General features: G+C 33.3%; 2 protein-coding genes and 1 long non-coding RNA gene across 3 annotated transcripts; 2 read left to right on the forward strand and 1 right to left on the reverse strand.

Annotated features, from left to right (window-relative positions):
- The first annotated feature begins 5,944 nt into the window (after positions 1–5,944).
- Positions 5,945–6,885, forward strand: LOC110699879. Its single transcript, XR_002506999.1, has 2 exons — positions 5,945–6,303; positions 6,533–6,885. It is a non-coding gene; the product is annotated as an uncharacterized LOC110699879 (long non-coding RNA).
- An 8,199-nt stretch (positions 6,886–15,084) lies between these two features.
- LOC110699828 (uncharacterized protein At1g08160-like) lies at positions 15,085–15,657 on the reverse strand. Its single transcript, XM_021877340.1, has one exon. It carries the CDS (start codon positions 15,655–15,657, stop codon positions 15,085–15,087), a length of 573 nt encoding a protein of 190 aa, XP_021733032.1.
- Positions 15,658–18,553: 2,896 nt separating this feature from the next.
- Positions 18,554–19,144, forward strand: LOC110699829 (NDR1/HIN1-like protein 13). Its single transcript, XM_021877341.1, has one exon. It carries the CDS (start codon positions 18,554–18,556, stop codon positions 19,142–19,144), a length of 591 nt encoding a protein of 196 aa, XP_021733033.1.
- The last annotated feature ends 33 nt before the right edge of the window (positions 19,145–19,177 follow it).

The following is a 19,177-nucleotide window of genomic DNA, read 5'->3' on the forward strand; positions in this document are numbered from 1 at the left end:
AGGTTTCTTAATCCATAGTTCATATGAAGTCTTTTCAACAACTTTTGACGGAGCTCTATTCAGTGTTAGTGCTGCAGTTTGTAGCGCATGTCCCCAGAAAGAGATAGGGAGTTCACTAAGACCCATCATTGATCGAACCATGTCTAACAAGGTCCGATTCCTCCGTTAAGACACTCCGTTCCATTGAGGAGTTCCGGGAGGTGTCAACTCTGAAAGAATGCTATTTTCTTTCAAGTGATCGTCGAATTCATGGCTCAAATATTCGCCACCTCGATCCGATCGAAGTGCTTTAATTTTCTTGCCAAGTTGATTTTCAACTTCTTTCTGAAATTAAGTAGACATAGCCATATCTACTATAATCATCGGTGTGTATTAGACCTAATAAGTCACTTGCCTTATTAGACCATATCCCATGGGGGGGGACCATTGCCTTGCTCCCCAAGGGAAGCCAAGAGGCTTTGGTCCCCACCTCTCCTAAACCGCCACTCACAAGGCAGCTGGGCTGGCTGCCACCTGGTACTTCCAGCACACCCAGCCAGCTAGCACCATGCTGCCTAGCAGCTCCCTCGCATGCATGGTGTTGGTGCGTGCTGGCGCTGGTGCTGGCCCCCGCATCCCACGCACCACACGCATCATCGATGTACCCTTCGCACATGCTCGCACACCCAGTCAGCTAGCACCACTCGTCCATGCTCGCATAGCTACGCGCATCCAGGCCAGCACGCACTAGCGCTGTGCTTGGTGCGTGGCCAGCGATGGTACCTAGCACACACGCAAGGCCAGTGCTGCCTGGCAGCTAGCTGTTCTTGGTGCGTGGCCTGCGATGGTGCCTAGCACACACGCAAGGCCAGTGCTGCCTACCAGCTTGCTGCGCTATGTTGCACACGCACACGCACACACGCATGTGCCTAGCACTACGACGGTGCTGTGCGTGGTGCTAGGGGGTTGCGATAGTGCCCACGCTTATGCATACACACATGGGTGTTGTGCTTGGTGCGATAGGGTTGCGATGGTGCCTAGAATCAAGCTAGGGCTGCGATAGCGCCTAGGCATGATGCTAGGGATGCGATAGTGCCTAGCACACCATGGTGCGCCTAGGCTTGCGATGAGCTAGCCTAGCCTAGCTACGGCTACGCTCGTACTTGTTGCTTGTGATTTTGCGACGCTCGGTCTCGGCGCCCTAGGCTCAATATCCGACGTCTGTATTCGTAAAACTCTACTGACTCATTAAAACTTTTCGGATTAATTCGTCTTCTCGGATCGGTGGTTCGATTGGGTTCGACCCGAAGGATTCAGTTAAGATTAAGTTGTAACATCAATTGCACATTGATATTACTGATCAGAAGCGGCCTCCACCTAGGCATTCCGATCACTTGACCTTACTGAAGAATTAGCTTTGTAATAATTCTGAACCCTCTATCGGAAGAATACACTTGTTGGAAGGACACCATTCTTTTCAACTTAAGCTTCATGGATCTCTCATAAGCAATTAAGATTGATCCTAATAACAAATATTTTCAACAAAAACTCACATAGGTGACCTCTAAATTGGGTTGGTCTCAGAAATTGGTTAATGATGCACTTGCGGTTACAAAGTGGAAAAAAAAAAGTTAGAAAATAAAGGGAAAAAAAAGAAGGAGACGATCGTGGAAATTGTTGTGTTCGTAGATTTGTTGGTGTAAAAGATGACACTAAAGTGGAAAAGAATGCTAGTGGCAAATCTTTGGATTGGAGGGTAAGGTCAACCCTACTGATCAAGATGAAAGGTCTAACGTTATTGATACCAATTCTGTTCTGAGTTCAAAGAAAAAAACCTAAATCTTACAGGGCAAGTTATCGGTTTTCGAATCGAAAATGAATTGATTCTTATCTGCATCTCACCCTGACAATGTATGGGCCAGTTTCTAAAGGACGAACACTATACTATTGTTCTTCATTCCAGGAAGAATTTTATTAATTCGAGCACTTGATCCTCCAAAGAAGATGGATGGTATTGAAACTCAAGAAGTTTCTATACCAATGGATATTAGTCACCCTCTTATTAAAGGGCATGATAGGAGTGAAATAACTCCAATTTTGACGCAAGAAGAACGAATAGGTATAGTCACTCAAGCATCATCTTATGAAACTACGACGATGTCCCTTCTAGATGCACCAGTCCTTATCCCCATTGAAGTCTACTACGAACCCCAAAACCTGCTTCTCTCAGACGTCATTGATAGTTGCCTCCTCTCGCCATTCTGGGGCTTGAAGGAAAATTGTTTTACGAAAAAGTAAAACTCCCTCCGTTATTACTAACTCCTTGTTTTGCAGGATGAGTGGCTCTAAAAAAAGAGCATCCTGTTCCTCTGAAAATATTTGGTTTCCCAATAGAAAAAAATTGTATGGACCTACCCCTAATGTTCTAGTGTGTAATTTGTTTTATGATTAATATTATGTTTTATCTCATGTCTAAAAATAAAAATTAAATATATTTAATTGTATGAGTATTAACTGAAATTTTGTTACTTGGTTTAACAAGAAATTTCGTAAAGAGCAATTTTAAGTAGGAATGTGGTCAACCAGATTGTCTATTCAAGCCTCAAGGTACTTATAATTGTACGACACTATAGAAACCTTAATTTTGGAAGCATGTCTATTGAATTGGAAGAACTTTGTAACATGTTTAGGGAACTTGTGGTTGGACTTGGTTTTTATGGTAATAAGATACCATTGTTAAGTTGTCATGAATCTTGTACGTAATAGTTGCAAGTAGTTTGGAGCTATTATGTGATTATCATGTTGTAGGCGTCATTCGTAACGCACCTAATTAAGCATGTTGTGAATATGCTTGGTAATCATAGGAAGTGGGAATTAACATATATACGATTAGGGACATGGAAAGTAGGGAGCCGCCAACAAGTTTTTTAAGGAACTTGTAAACCGTTCACGGATCATTTAAGACAACCACGATCAAGGGACAATGAAAGGCAACAACAATTGACTCGTGAAAGTTACACCCCATTAATAATCCATGAGATTACTAACTCCATATGGTTCGGAACCATGAAAGGAAGATCGGGGATGACGGTATGAAGTGAGTCATGGAGTCACATTCGCCCGTATTGGCCTCTACTCGATTCTTATTGTGAAAAATAATTCCTACGATCTCAAAGGCATACAAACAAAGATTCAATTTGCTTCAAACTAATATCAGGCTAAATTGGTTGAATGTTAATGCAACATATAATTCTAGAATATTATGATCACTTCAATTAAATAACAAGATTAAAAAATTATCCTAAACCGGTCGTCCAAATTATCTTATTAGGCGTTATATTCAATTACATATTCCCTTTAACATGCAATATGGTGATCAATAAACATAATAGAATCAACATCAATATTGGAAGCAATTTAACCATAAAAATAACAATTAATATAAACATAACAAAAATCGTTAGAAATATAATAGGAACAAAAGGAAAATGATTCCTTACTTTGATTGCTTTTTCTTGCAACTATAAAACAATAAACACGTAAGTTACTTCATGGAAAATAATAAACAATAATGAGAATTAAATCAAATGAAGGTAAAGTTGATTTGGGGCCAAACCCTCAAACAGTTCTACCTTTCACGCCTTAGTTTAAGTATAGAACATCTGGTAAAGTGTGGACTCTAGGGAATGCTTAGGAAATGTATTGTGAAAGAATAGGGAAGGCAAGTATTATAGGCTAGAGGATAAGAGAGAGAGAGAGAGAGAATTATTTTTGGTGCCCCAAAACTGAGAAATCAGCCTCGTATTTATAGTGGAAATAAGAGGGGTGAGGTCCAAAACCCTAGAAATGAAGCGTCACGGAGAAATTAAACCTAAAAATTACCGCCTCAAGGTGCAAATTGCCGTGACACGGCACATATTGCAGTGGCGCGGCATTTCTACCGCGACACGGCAGATTCCTTTTTTGGAATTTTGTTTAAATTCATTTTTATCTTTTTGTTTCACATTAAGTACGGGATAATTTAGGCGCCGTTTTAGTGTTTCGGGCTTAATTAGGTTTAGGGTTTTTAATATTTATTAATCGAGCTTAATTAATAAATAGAATGAAATGGATTAAAAGGGGTTTGGGCTGAAATGAGGATAGGACTATGCTTTAACTAAATACTTGGACTGAAAATGTGGACTGATTTGTATGCTGTGTTGGATTAAATATGGATTTTAATCACTCCCGAGATTAAATAATTGACCCGACCAATAATGTCAGTGAAAGGTTATTCATCATCGGGTTTGGTTTTGGGGAGACAATTTTTAAATGTCTACACATGTACTAATGTGCAAGGGAATTGGAAGCAAAAATGTACGTGAAATCAGTGGCAGATCTTGGATTTGGGGAGTGAGTTTGATGAATAATAATATTTTTTTTTTTTGCGAAATAGGGGTACATCTATACCTCTGAGTACCCCCTGGATCGGCCACCGCATGAAAAATATATTGATTAAATTATTTCATAACTGTATTCATTCATAGATTGATCGGATTGAGTAAAAGAAATCATGAAAGTCTTAAATGACGAGGTTAATTGAATAGGTGCAACTTTTGATACTTTTATAAATGTGATAATGAGTCAAATTGGTGTTTGGAGATCATCACTATTGTTTACTTGAAGATAAAAAAAAGTGAAACATATCGTTGTGAAAATTTATGTGGTGATTTTGATTGATGAATGATTAAAAAAAATTAAATTCGCTAATCTCTTAAGTAAAAGAGAGATAAGCTATAAAACTTAAGATATATACGCACGTATGGAGTATTGACAATCAAGGATAAGGAGTAGATGGTGGCAACCTGCTACTTATTCTTGGGTGTCGTGTGTTCAACGTATCTCGAATTATTCATACCTATGGTATAATTTATTTTGGGCTGTTAGTTCGGATATCGTACTAGCAATGGAAATAAAGTTGCGCCAGATTACCACCTTATATATTCTTTTTATTTATTTGATTTTCCTAATCTATAGCATGGAAGAGATACAACCTTATCAATTGATTAATTCACTTATGAACTAAGCTAACACTACAACAAAAGCACTCTTGTGCCACGGAGCTAGCCACGGGAAATTAAATATTTTTGGCACAAGTGTTTGCAAAAAACTGATAAATCTAATGCCAGGAGAGAAACTACAGGTGACATTTAATAAGGATTGTCGCCCGATTGGTGAGAACTCTTCTATATTTACATACTTTTTGGGTCAAACCGTTTGAAATTGCACTTGTTGTCCTTTGGGAGTTCCAAAGTGGAAGATCATTGAAGGCCATTATATTAATTTTGCATGGAAAGTTGTGCTGGTATTAATTATTTTGAGCCTTATTATTCTAAAGTTATATATGTAATTATTAATGATGTTTCCAACTTCTTTTTTCGTCACCCACTACCCAGGAGAAGTTCACAATGGATCAACCAGAAATGCGGAAAGAGTTCATTCTCAGGCATATGAATGCACTATATCGTGACTACAGGAGGAAATTAAAAGCTATATACTATGACGTTCATGAATTGATTAACCAAGCACAAAGGGAAAAAACATAAGCCAAAAAATGTTGCAAAATGAGATTGGTCATGCTTGTGTAAACTTTGGCACTCACCAGATTTCAAGGTAACTCGTTAGTTTCATTAGTATACATTTCAGTTCATATCTTGTATGATTATATAACAATTAAGTATATTTCTTGTTATAGAAGCTAAGTAAAAGGAATAGAGAGAATAGATCTGGATTGAAGAACCTACTCGCGCTGAAATTTTAATTGCATCGCGACAAAGAACATCAAGTAAACCTGTTGATCTTGTGAAGTTTGCTGAAAACCAGGAAATTTTGGTATGGATTACAAATTATGTATTTTTTTTAATGGATTTTAAGAAAAAGAATAATTATTTAATCCACTTAGTTGTCCACTTAAATGCTGTCAAAGTTGAAAAACTTCATACAGGAGAGAGAAGATGGTCATAATAATATGACTGATGAACAAATCTTTTTGGAAATACTTGGTGAAGAAAAACATGGATATCTGCGTGCTTATGGAAGAAATAAAAGCATTACTGATCATTTTAAATAGAAACCAAGTCGTATCAATCTTGCTAATCAGGTTATTGAAATTGAGAAGAAAGCTGAAGAAAGACTTGAAGAAGCTAAAAAGGCTATGGAAGAAAAAATGGAGGAAAAATTAGCTGAACGTGATCAAATGTGGGAGGAAAGGTTCAAGAAGTTGTGTGAGAAGCTTGGAGCACCATCAGCAAACCATGATCATAAGACAACTTAATTTGATCACTAGTAAGTGTTTTTTTTTTAACAGTATTTAATTACATATCTTTTACTTTTAAGGTTTATATAGAGCACCAATACTTGTGGTGAAATAACAAGGGGTCATACCTTCCTTAGGATAAGGGTAGTTGCTATATGTTATTTGGAGCTTTAATTATATAATATCTTTAATTAATGGTTTTAATTTGCTTCATTTAAATTGTTTCCATTTTTAACTATTTTTTTTTCTTTTTTGTAGGGATGACTATGTCAAGAACTCAGAAACTTACTACTTCACCAGATTAGAGGATGCAGGAGATATAAAATGTCACTGAATATTCAATGTTTTTGAGATATTATGGACAAATGATATTTTTTGTTGTGAAGCATGACTTTATAAACTAGTGATGGTATGATGTAATTTTTGGGATTTTAAATACTTGGTAACAAATTACAAGTATAAATTAATGTTATTTATACCCGTTGCTAATTACTTGTGCCATGGGAACTTTGAAGGCTAGCCACAGGTATACCCATGGCACAAGAAGGTAAATGTTGTAGTGAAACTAACGAAGTGTAATGGTATAAATAAAAATAAGATTCTTGGTGTCATTTAATACCTTGCATAGTTGCATGTTCAAAGATTGATTAATAACCGATTATTTATTATATATGTTGAATGTTTGTACGTAGAATGCTAAGATTATCAATATAATTACAAATATATTTATTTTGAGCTTGTGTGTGTGTCTATGTCATTAAGAGAGAATCCACTTCATAAGTCCAAATAGGTTCCAACCCAAAATCTTATCACAATTACATGAGTAACTCTTAGTATTATAAAGTGATTAACTCTTTCATTTCTTTTATTAATGTGGGGCATTTACATGTGTTTTTTAAGAACTGTAATTTGGAAGGAGCACACAAGAGGGAGGGTGAATTGTGTAGGAACTAGTGTTCCCAAATTTTGCGGAAATTAAAAACGTTTAATGCTATGTAACAAATAAAACTACAAGAGAGATTTTTGCGTGGAGACTTCTTGCGCCCAACAAGAAGAAAAACAACAACCATTTGGGACTATATAGGCAATACTACTACAACCTATTGGAACTCGATAAGAATTTAAGTTCCTTTGGAACCTAAATCAACCCAAATGCTCTCTGTAGCTTCAACCCCGAAGCTTGAAAACTCAAGACTTAATTCTAAGTCTCTACAAAAGATAACTCAACCTTTTTCTGAAATTACAACTCAATAATAGATTTAACTCTAATACATAGAATCTGAATAACAATTAGGAACTTGGAACTCTTGAAAACATTGAATTTGTGGTACTAACTTAATTACGCGAAAACAAAATACTTCCTCCGTTTTATTAATATAGCAACAAGGATGAAATTACGCATCCCAAAGCACATTTTATATGCTAAATATCTATAATTGTGTAAGAGTAAAAATTATAAAAAGTTGATATCGTGAAAGTATTTTATGAGACGAATCCAACAAGATCCCACATGACCATATTTTGCTTAACGTTTAAATCATATTATATGGTCAAACAAGAGTGATGAATAGTGCAAAAATTCCATTGTTGCAATATTAATAGAACGGATGAAGTACATTATAAGAAAATCTTTTCCACTTAAGTTAGACCCATTTGGAATGACTCACTAAAGCCAGACAATTTGAAAGTGAAGATAAAGTCTCTTATTTATAACGTACCCAAGTGTACCCACTTCCTCCACATTCTCTACAACAGTTAGTGTTCCTAAACTTTAGGCTCAACCATTATCAGTATAGTGGAGAACATGGGGGTGGAAGTGATTATTGTGACGTATGGGTAAGCATTAGCAAACTGTTTTCTTGGAGAGAAATTATAGGGAGTGCTTAAATCAATCCTCGGAGAAAAAGAAAACGTGTTGTAAAATAAGGTATCCAAGATATTTGTTTTTCAAAACATTTCTTTAATCAATTTAATCACAAGAATAATTTCCAGTAAATTAATCTTCAACTTAAATGTAATAAGAAGACTTGATCTAATTACAAACTTTTACAAGTTTCTTTAGATAGCTAGTACTAAAATATCTCAATTGATTTTCAAGAACAACATGATTAATAAAAGATATTTTTAGAAATAGATAAGTTTTTGTAAAATAAAATCCTAGAATTATTTTCCAAAAACTAAATAAAATCTTTTCTTCTAGAATAGATTTACTTTTATCATATTAACAAAACTTTATTTTATAAAATATTTTTTCTAGGAAAAATATCTAAATAAGAATTCAACTTCATTGAACGCTTATTTAGAGAAGATCAATTTCGTACTTCCTTCAAGTACCTTTTAATACCATGAGTTCCAATACCTTTCAAGTTTCTACGTACATACATGAATCCTAGAAAATAAACTCATATCTTCTGTCTTCACACTCCATGCTACTCTGCATGTTGATTGTTCCTCTTAGGGAACTTGATAGTGTTTCTCATAGGATCTTGTATATAGACTACTATACGAACACATGACTTGAACTTCTCTATTTTCTTCCTTCGATTATTCTGTAGTACGTGTATTTCATGTAGATATCAAAGACTTCCCTCGTTTCAACTCTGGAACTTGTTCCTATCCTAAGAACGTGCCTAAAAACCTGCACACTTACACTTTCATAAAACCGAAGTGAAGTATATAAATAAAGTTCTTCAACTAACATAATTAAATAATAAATATAATAATTATATAACTTTAAATACTTGTTCCCTATATATTAGGAACTTCTCTTTTGAAGTACCCTAATGGGAACTTCACTGATTGTTGCTTAAACCTTCTTCATGATATACAAGGAACAACCCTCTGTAACTTGTTTAATGCGCACATCAACACACAAGTTAGTTAATAAGCATCATCTCTTTATAATCATCAAAACCATATCATCTCAACAATTTCCCTGTTTTTGATGATGACAAACAAATGATGCTTATTGCAAATTAAGTAATAAAGCAATGTACATATATTCTCCCTTAATCTTGCAATGTAAGAACCATTGAACAAAGTCATGCACATATAGAAAGGAATTGCTTATACAGATAACATATCAATAATATCAGAAGCACCAAAATTCATTAGGACTTAGACTTGACTATATTCGACCATAAGCATCGTATAACATTCTTCCCCCTTTTGTCATTATCGAAAAGGATATAATTTCACATATTAAGCTTAGACAAATCACATGCACACAATGTTATATGTCCCACTTACCATCATATAGGTTAAACACTTGGTGTTCCTAAAAGCCTCAAGAGTCAAGACACTCAATTTTAAATCAGGATGTAAGTGCTACACAAATTTCCAACTCACAATCCAAAGACCCAACTTTAGAACCAAAGAAGGAACTTGACAAATATATATATATATATATATATATATATATATATATATATATATATATATATATATATATATATATATATATATAAAAGGAATATACGGAATAGAACAAGTGAGTAGAGGAAACTTTAAATAGATATTATGATCAAGCTTAGAAGTTTATGATGAGGTTCTCAACAATCATTAGAGTTTTAGAATTTTGACCTTGCATTCTTGAAACTCCAACCAACCATAATACATAATCACATTGATATATAATTATACCAAGTCTCCTTACTTCAACCACCAATCTTACTTAAGGAAACACATTATAATAGGAATTTGAAATAAACTTAGTTTCATATATAACAAGTTATTCAACTTTTTTTTTCTTCCGCTCCTTGCTCAAGCTAAGTAGTCCATGAGAAAAATATACATAAGAATCTAGGAACTGATAAGAATTTGATCACCCTTTTATTTTTTTTATTTTATTTTTTATTTTTTCACAAGGGTGTCTTACCATTTTTGTGTTATCCTAGAATATAACAATTACGTACGTACAATACCAAGACAATATTCACTCATAGACTTTTGTGTTCCATCACCAAAACCATATTGATCGTTAAGTTCCTACTTTATTCCCCCTGCGTTCCTTATAATTACTTTCATTTTGTTACTTATTAGAGGTGTTAGTTCCATATATTCATATCAACACCCGAAGCATCAGATAGTAATCATATATATATAAGTAATACTTGCTTCTTACTTCCTCCACAAATTCCCCCTTTACAAGTGATCATCATTTAAAACTCTTCATTCTTCTTTGAACCATAAGAAATGATGCAGATTGATTTAGAGTGCATGGAAATTGAGAAAATAAAACAGATTGATATGAATGAGGCAAAGGAAAGGTGAACAAGAATCTTCAAAGTTATGAATATATGAAATGTGAAAGTTAAAAACGTGAACCATAACGCAACACGGACACACAACAAAAAAGTTGTAGAATAATGTTGTCTTTGAAGACATATGGTGTGGTTATTTGGAAGTTGGATAAAAGATAGGCTTGTTCCCTCTAAAATACATAGATAAGCAGAATGAAAAAGTTTTGGAAACTTGCCAATCTTGTTCCATCAAAGTTTCTTTCATTGTTCCTTTGGCAACTTAGGATTTGTGTTTTCACTGCACATTCATAGTTCTCAATGAGATCTCTAATACACTTAAGAAAGTGAGTATGTCTTGTAATGACACAATAATTAAGTGTGACACAATAACACTTAGATACACATAATTGTGTAGTGACCTTCAATTGATAAGACTTTGGGAAAATAATACATTTATGCTCAAGTCATGTTTTATCAATCTATTTCCTTTAGACAATTCACATAAAAAATTGATGAAATCACAAGAAATATTAATTCACATGTTCTAACAACATATTGCAAGTTCCTTAAAAAAAATGCAATTAATTTTAAACACCAACTATGCAATATTGTGAATATAAACAACATACCTCATGCAATGCTCACCATGTATCAAATTTAATTCGAAATGGACTCGATTATGATGGCCAAGTTACGAGCTTTAAAATGATTAGTCTCCTCTTCTTTCAAACTCGAACCTTATTGAGTGACATTGATGTCCTTCGCCATCTTCTTTGGATGTAAAATTGACTTACCCATTTACCTATACAAATAAGTAACCTTCTACATCCCTCTTATACAGACTTTTAATGAATGGAGCTCGTATATATTTTGAAAAATATATACTAACAATTAATGTGCATTATCCATTAGGTTGTCTCTTCTCATACAGCCTGCTAACTCAAACATTTCTTGGTCTTAGGAACCCAAATTAATTTGAGTTCCTTCTTGTCAGTAAGAGTAGTCAAAATTTCATTTTTCAATCAAACAATTTATATAATTACTACTAACAAGAAACAACATGCATCTATATAAAAAAAAAAAAAAATAAAAAAATAATATCTAGAATGCATGTAATTAAAATCAATTCATTGGCAACATAAAAATAAGCAATAATACCTTTGCCAAAAGAATTCATTTTCAAGTTCCAAAGTTATGTATATGCATTGTTCCCTAAGATATGTTCCTTAAAAAATTCAATTTATCTGTTTATAAAATCCATTTCGAAAATTTGAAATTTCTAAAAAAAAAACAAGATGGATTAAAGAACATCCAAAATCGATAAAAAAATTTAAATGAATTGAAACAGTTGATAAAAAAAATACTACAAGGAACATGTATTAAATAAGTCATGCATGCGCATATATATGTAATGATCCAAATGATTAGGAACTTACCTCAAAGGCTCAAATGTAATCTTTGATCTTTGTACGACTTTTTAATATTATGAAACAGTCAGCCCTCATCTGTCCCTAAAGATGGCATTTCATTGAGTTCCAATCATCAAGTTTCTTCGTTCATAGGTACTCCTCCTTCACAAAGAACATGATTCAATAGGGTTTCTTGCTACATACTGAGAACTGCTCTGATACCACGTGTTATTTGGAAGGAGCACACAAGAGGGGGGGTGAATTGTGTAGAAACTAGTGTTCCCAAATTTTGCGGAAATTAAAAACGTTTAATTCTATGGAACAAATAAATCGGCAAGAAAGACTTTTGCGTGGAAACTTCTTGCACCGAATAAGAAGAAAAGCCACGACCAATTTGGATTCTCTAACTCGACTTCACTATGTAGGAAATACTATTACAACTCGATAAGAATTTAAGTTTCTTTAGAACCTAAATCTACCTCAAATGCTCTCTGTAGATTCAACCCCGAAGCTTGAAAGCTCAAGACTCAATTCTAAGTCTCTACAAAAGATAACTACCTCAACCTTTTTTTGAAATTACAAGTCAATAGATTTAACTCTAATACATAGAAACTCAATAACAATTAGGAAAACTTCGAACTCTTGGAAACATGAAACTTGTGGTACTAACTTAATTACATGAAAATAAAACATATAATATGAAAATCTTTTCCACTTAAATTAGACCCATTTGGAATGACTCACTAAAGCCAGACAATTTGAAAGCGAAATAAAAGCCTCTTATTTATACGTACCCATGTGTACCCACTTCCTCCACATTCTCTACAACTAACAGTTAGTGTTCCTAAACTTTAGGCTCAACCAATATCAGTATAGTGGAGAACATGGGGATTGAAGTGATGATCGTGACATATAGGTAAGCATTAGAAAATTGTTTTCTTGGAGAAAAATTATATAGAGTGCTTAAATCAATCCTTGGAGAAAAAGAAAACGTGTTATAAAATAAGGTATCCAAGATATTTATTTTTCAAAATATTTCTTTAATCAATTTAATCACAAGAATAATTTCCTATAAATTAATTTTTAACTTAAACGTTTTAAGAAGACTTGACCCAATTAGGAACTTTCACAAGTTCCTTTGGATAACCAGTACTAAAATATCTCAAATGATTTTCCTTGAAAATAGCCAGTCAAAGCAACATGATTAATAAAAGATATTTTTAGAAAAAGATAAGTTTTTGTAAAATAATATCCTAGAATTATTTTCCAAAAACCAAATTAAATCTTTTCTTCTAATATAGATTTATTTTTATCACATTAACAAAACTTTATTTTATAAAGTATTTTTTCTAGGAAAAATATCTAAATAAGAATTCAATATCATTGAAGGCTTATTTAGAGAAGATCAATTCCGTACTTCCTTCAAGTTCCTTTTATTACCATGAGTTTCAATACCTTTAAAGTTTCTACATACGTACGTGAATGCTAGAAAATAAACTCATATCTTCTGTCTTCATGCTCCATGCTACTCTGCATGTTGATTGTTCCTCCTAGGGAACTTGATAGTGCTTCTCATAGGATCTTGTATATAGACTCCTATAGGAACACTTGACTTGAACTTCTCTATTTTCTTCCTTCGATTAGTTTGTATACGTGTATTTCATGTAAAGATCAAGGACTTCCCTCGTTTCAACTCTAGAACTTGTTTCTTTCTCAAGTACGTGCCTAAAAACCTATACACTTAACACACTTTCATCAAATCGAAGTGAAGTATATAAATAAAGTTTTTCAACTAACATAATTAAATAATAAATATAATAATTATATAACTTTAAATACTTGTTCCATATTTATTAGGAACTTCTTTTTTGATGTACCTTAATGGGAACTTCACTAATTGTTGCTTTAACCATCTTCATAATATACAAGGAACAACCCTCCATGACTTTTTTAATATGCTCATCAACACACAAGTTAGTTAATAAGCATCATTTGTTTATAATCATCAATACCATATTATCTCAACAAGAACTATGTCCCATATTACTGGTATTAGTATCAATAAGTCTTGTACAAGGCGAGTTTATCTTAATTTTATTGTAAGATGGTAAATTTGAGGATAACTTTAAGAATTTTTATTCTAACTATTTAACTCTTTTAAGGTTAACTTTTCATTTATAATGAGCTTGACTGTTTTTAATGTGTAATTTCTATTGCATACATGATATGAAAACTAATATAATTAATCTAATATATCATAAGTGTTTTTTAAGGATAAAATTTATATTAGAAAAATGGTAACTTTGTAGTATATAATGGTTTAATAACTTTAAATACTTTTAGGGTAATTTTATTAACCCGTCTTACAATCAGTTTATGAAAGTTTGCCTTAACCAAGAATTTGTGTATTAATATTTACACATTCGATTTTTATTTGTCATAAATCAGTTTACATACACTTCATTTTTAGGAAATATCTTCATGTTATTCTAATGCATCTCTCTTATGCCATTATCTCTCACATTTATTAAAAATATTCTTCGAATTTCACCATCTTATTTCACATTTGCTTTTTCCTAATGTTAACCTCTTAATCTCTTTTTACATCTATTATTTTGACAATAAAATAACAATTGATAGCTAAATAAATTCTCTACACATACATGTCACCAATCATACATCTAAAACTTATTTGTATGAGTTGCCACCTAATAACTCATCCAATTGAATTGACTTGTTGTTGGCCTCATATCAAGTGCACCTAACATTTTGATAAGCAAGACGCTTTATACATACGAAGTAAACTAATCAAGCAAATTGATGTTTGAACTCCGTGGTCAACTCTTGCACTAATGTTATATAATATCTCATGTTAAGTCATAAAATCTTCATAAAGTGGCTTTTTGGAGTACGAAAATGAACTCCCAATATAAATTTTATTATAATGAAGAAGGGTACCTTCAATGACATACATATCATATCCCTCCTTAATAAATAATTATAACCCAAATCTCATTAATTAATGTATGTTGCCGTCCTAAATAAAAAGTCAACACTATACCTCATATCAAATGAATTTACAAATTAAAATAATTGTCAACTTTTGCAACAATAATAATAATACTAATAATAATAATGATAATCAAAATTTAAACTAAATCTAAGTTTGAAAACTATCAACATTACAATATGTTTTGTTAAAAGTCTTCCAAGTGGTAAAATTGACTACAACCGGAGAACAAATAGCCTTCAAAAGATACTCTTTTTTCTTCCACCCTTTAACTTCATACTTCACATCAACCCTCACCCTAACCTCCAAATCCAAATGCCCAGCCATCGTCTCGTTCCTTATCTCCTCCGCGATACCCTTATCAGAGACCACCACGTCGTGTGCCACCGGATGAGCGGTGAAGAATGTGCTATTCCGGTGGTGCACCGTGTAAGGGTTCTCCGCCTCATACGTCAAGCTATAACCATTTAAATGGTACACCGAGACCACGACTTTATTGTACGTGATATCATATTTTGGATCATTGTTTTGTGAATGAACAATGAAGATGAACTTAGCATTGAGGTGATTCGTGGCGTTGAATTTGTACTCGTTGATGGCGCCTTGCTCGACGGAGAAGGATGGAAACACCATGTGATCGGAATACCAAGCGATGAAAACGGCTGCCCCTCCTAGAAGAATTAAATTGACAATGACGATTATTACACAAACTTTTTTAGCCATTTTTTGTGATCATTTGTGAGATGTAAATATTTTTTGGGTTGAAAATAATATTGATCAATGCAATTGTAAAGTACATATTAAGATTAAGCAAGAGCATGTGATTAGATGAAGCATAAAAAGAAAGAGTAAATAAAGTAAATGTCAACGCAACTCAAACGAAGGAACAGGGCTGTCGACTGACATAACTACGTGCTAACAAAAACTATAACATTTTAATTTTTTAACAAAAATTAAACGTAAGTTTTACTGATTCCGTACGTGAAGTACATAATTTAATGGTAACCAATTCAATAGTGCTATCCTTTGATCCCTTTTCGCATGTACTATGTCACTATTGTGTTTGGCATGATTGTAAATACTTTTACTTCGTCTCCTAAATAATGTTATATTATTGGTGACTTGACACGTGGAGCGGAGAACATTTGGGGTTTGACAACCTCTTATTAATTCACAATGTTAATTAACAGATATAAAATGAATAAATAGGTGTATTTATGTACTTTCTCCGTTTTTTTTTTTTAATTTAGAGTTGTGATTTTTCACTATTCATATGTCATCATTGACTTAATTTTTTTACTAATACTGCAATATATAATATATAAATATGATCATATAATATGTTGTTGGATTTTTCATAATGATTACTTTTATAAATTAAATTTTTTTCAAAATTTTTACTAATCTCTAATTCAAAATATTAATGGTTAAAGTTGTGTCTCGACAAATGTGCAAATTTGACTCTAACTTATAAAAAAAACAAAGAGAGTAACATCCTAACCTGTAATTCATGAATCAAAAAACTACCATCAAATATTTGCTTATCTGATTGGGACGTTACTACCGCACCTCCCTTTTGAAGGATAAAACTTTTTAATTATCATAACCTTGAATGTAGTTTATGAATGTGCTTGAGGTGACACTTTTTAAGATTACTTTCTCCAGGCCCCTAATCTCTGTTTATCCCACTCGATTTCTCTGACTTTCAAGATATGCCTTATAATTTATAGGAAAATTGTTTTTGATAAACCCAACTTTGACTAATTTTTTTTTTTTTATTAACTAATCACAATTTTTGATTTTTCAGGAATAACTCAATTTTAGGGTGTGTTTTCTCTTACAATATCCAACTGGCCAATAACTGGTGAACAAATCGTTATACTAAGATACTTGGACATGTGTCATACCGTGATTGGTCCAACAAATTAAAAATAATTTTAAAAAGAATAAAATATATATGGGAGCCACCTGACCGCTACTGGTGGCCAACCCCCTTCCCTTCCCCACCACAAAACCCCAGACCTACCCCGAACCACCCCCTCCCTTCCCCCCACACCGGAAACCGGCTGACCACCCTAACCTAACCCTAGAAACCGAACCCTTCCCATTCCCCACTCCGTAAAATGACCCCCTCCCCAACCCTCAAAACCACCCCTTTCGTCCTTCCCTTCCCTAACCTTCAAAACCATCTGGGGGATGGAGGGGGGGAGGGGGGCATTAATGTCAGGCAACCATTAGATCTGTTTGAGTTAATATATTCAGAGTCTAAATTCTCTCATTACTCATATTGGATTACAGACGTTTTTACATCGAGTTCTCAAATTGAGTCAATTTTGATAGTTATATATGGCTAGGCCAATAGCAAATGAGCCATCATCAATCTTCAAGAATTTGATGAAAGGGAAAACTATTTTGTTAACTAGAAGTCTAGAATAATGCATAATGTATAGTCTAAAGGGATAATATTGGCGTTTGAATTGGTTCACCAAGTGGTATGAGTTTGGAATCAGGAATGGAGTTAAAGTTTTGATACTTAAGGGAATGGAATAGGCCAAACCCACCTCCGCTCCCCACTCCCCACCCTCAAGGTTTCTAAACCCCATACCTCATGGGTTTGAGGTATGAGTTTAAAATTCATACTTTTGACAACCAAATATATGGTATGAGTTTTAGTCAATCTAAACCCATACCTCATACTTATATTCCGCGAACCAAACGCCCTATAAAGGGAATGAGCCATAGATTGCCTTCGTCTGAATTATTTTAGGAATCTAGCATAGATGGTAAGATAATATATGTTGGTTACTTGTACATATTTTTGTTGGGATTTTCTTTGAAATTGAAAAATTGTAACCAAATACCAAAGTAATTTACATTGTATAGTTCTTTCTAAATTCTAACTATAATAATGTTTCTATACAAACTAGCTAGAATATCATATGTTTATAGTTACAAATGTATTCTTCCATTAAATCATTGTATTCAATCGAATACAAGTATTTATTAGCATAGTTCAACAGCCAGTCTTCTATGAATATACTTGTATATTATACGAACAGCCGAACAGGTAACTAACAAAGTTTAATTTGGTTATTATAATGAAAGTGACTTATTATATTATAATTTAGATAAAAGTAGTTGCAACCTTTTGTCTGGTAAGAAAACCGTCATTAGCATGTCCAATTCAATTATAGTACAGAGCTAGAATTATATAATGCCATAAGTCACATATTCCACATATAATGTAGCAATTATTTTTTTACAATTATTGTAGATTTATTTCTTTATGCTTATCCATCGAACTTTCTTTAAATCCTTCCATAAATTTTCAAACAATCCGTCCATAAAATAATCAAACTTTATGCACATACCAACTAACTTGATCTCTGATCGATTTTCGTTTACATCATTGTTCACTAACTTTTCTTTACATCATTATCCTTTAATTTGTGACATATTACACTCTGCGCTAAACAGAGATGCTTGTTTTGAGTATGTAATTTACGTCACAATTTCCTCAAAACTTTGAATAAACACCAATCCTATAAATCAATAATGAAGGAAATCGCATTATTTTTAGTACCATAAACAAAAATTCTTGTCTAAACCAACTTTATAAATGTCTTGCAAACATGTAATATCATGCACCATCGTGACCTTGATCCTCTTGTTTATTGTGATTGGCATGCCAATTATCATCTATGAAGCAGTGGTGAAACCCAAGGACCCGAAATTCACCCTCGAGCACGCCTCAATCACCGGCTTCAAACTTTCATCGGACGGTCATTTCACGTCCTTCTTCAACGTTATTATTAAGGCAAACAACCCGAATCACAAGCTCAAGCTTAAGTACACTAGCGTCCGTGTATCGATATTTAAAAACAAGCAGAAACTCGCCGAAGATGCCTTAGACAATTTCTCCCAAAGGAAGAAGAACGTGACCATGTTAAGGTCCGAGGCCGTGGCCCTTAATGTAAAACTCAAAGAATCATCTACGTTTGATTTTCGATTCGAGAGCGGAATTGGATACCTTGATTTCGATGTTTTTATGACGGCCTCGTTAAATGGTAATAGTTTGGAGGTTAATTGTAAGCATGCCATTGTTAATAGTAATTCTCCTAGAATTACTAATAATAGTAATAGTAATAATAATAGAGACAATTTTCGTAGTGTAGGATGCAGTGTTCTTATATATAACGATGATGCTTAAAATTAATATTATTAAATATTTTTGTATTATTTT

Source organism: Chenopodium quinoa, unplaced genomic scaffold, assembly GCF_001683475.1.
Source record: "Chenopodium quinoa cultivar QQ74 unplaced genomic scaffold, ASM168347v1, whole genome shotgun sequence".
Lineage (NCBI taxonomy): Eukaryota > Viridiplantae > Streptophyta > Magnoliopsida > Caryophyllales > Amaranthaceae > Chenopodium > Chenopodium quinoa.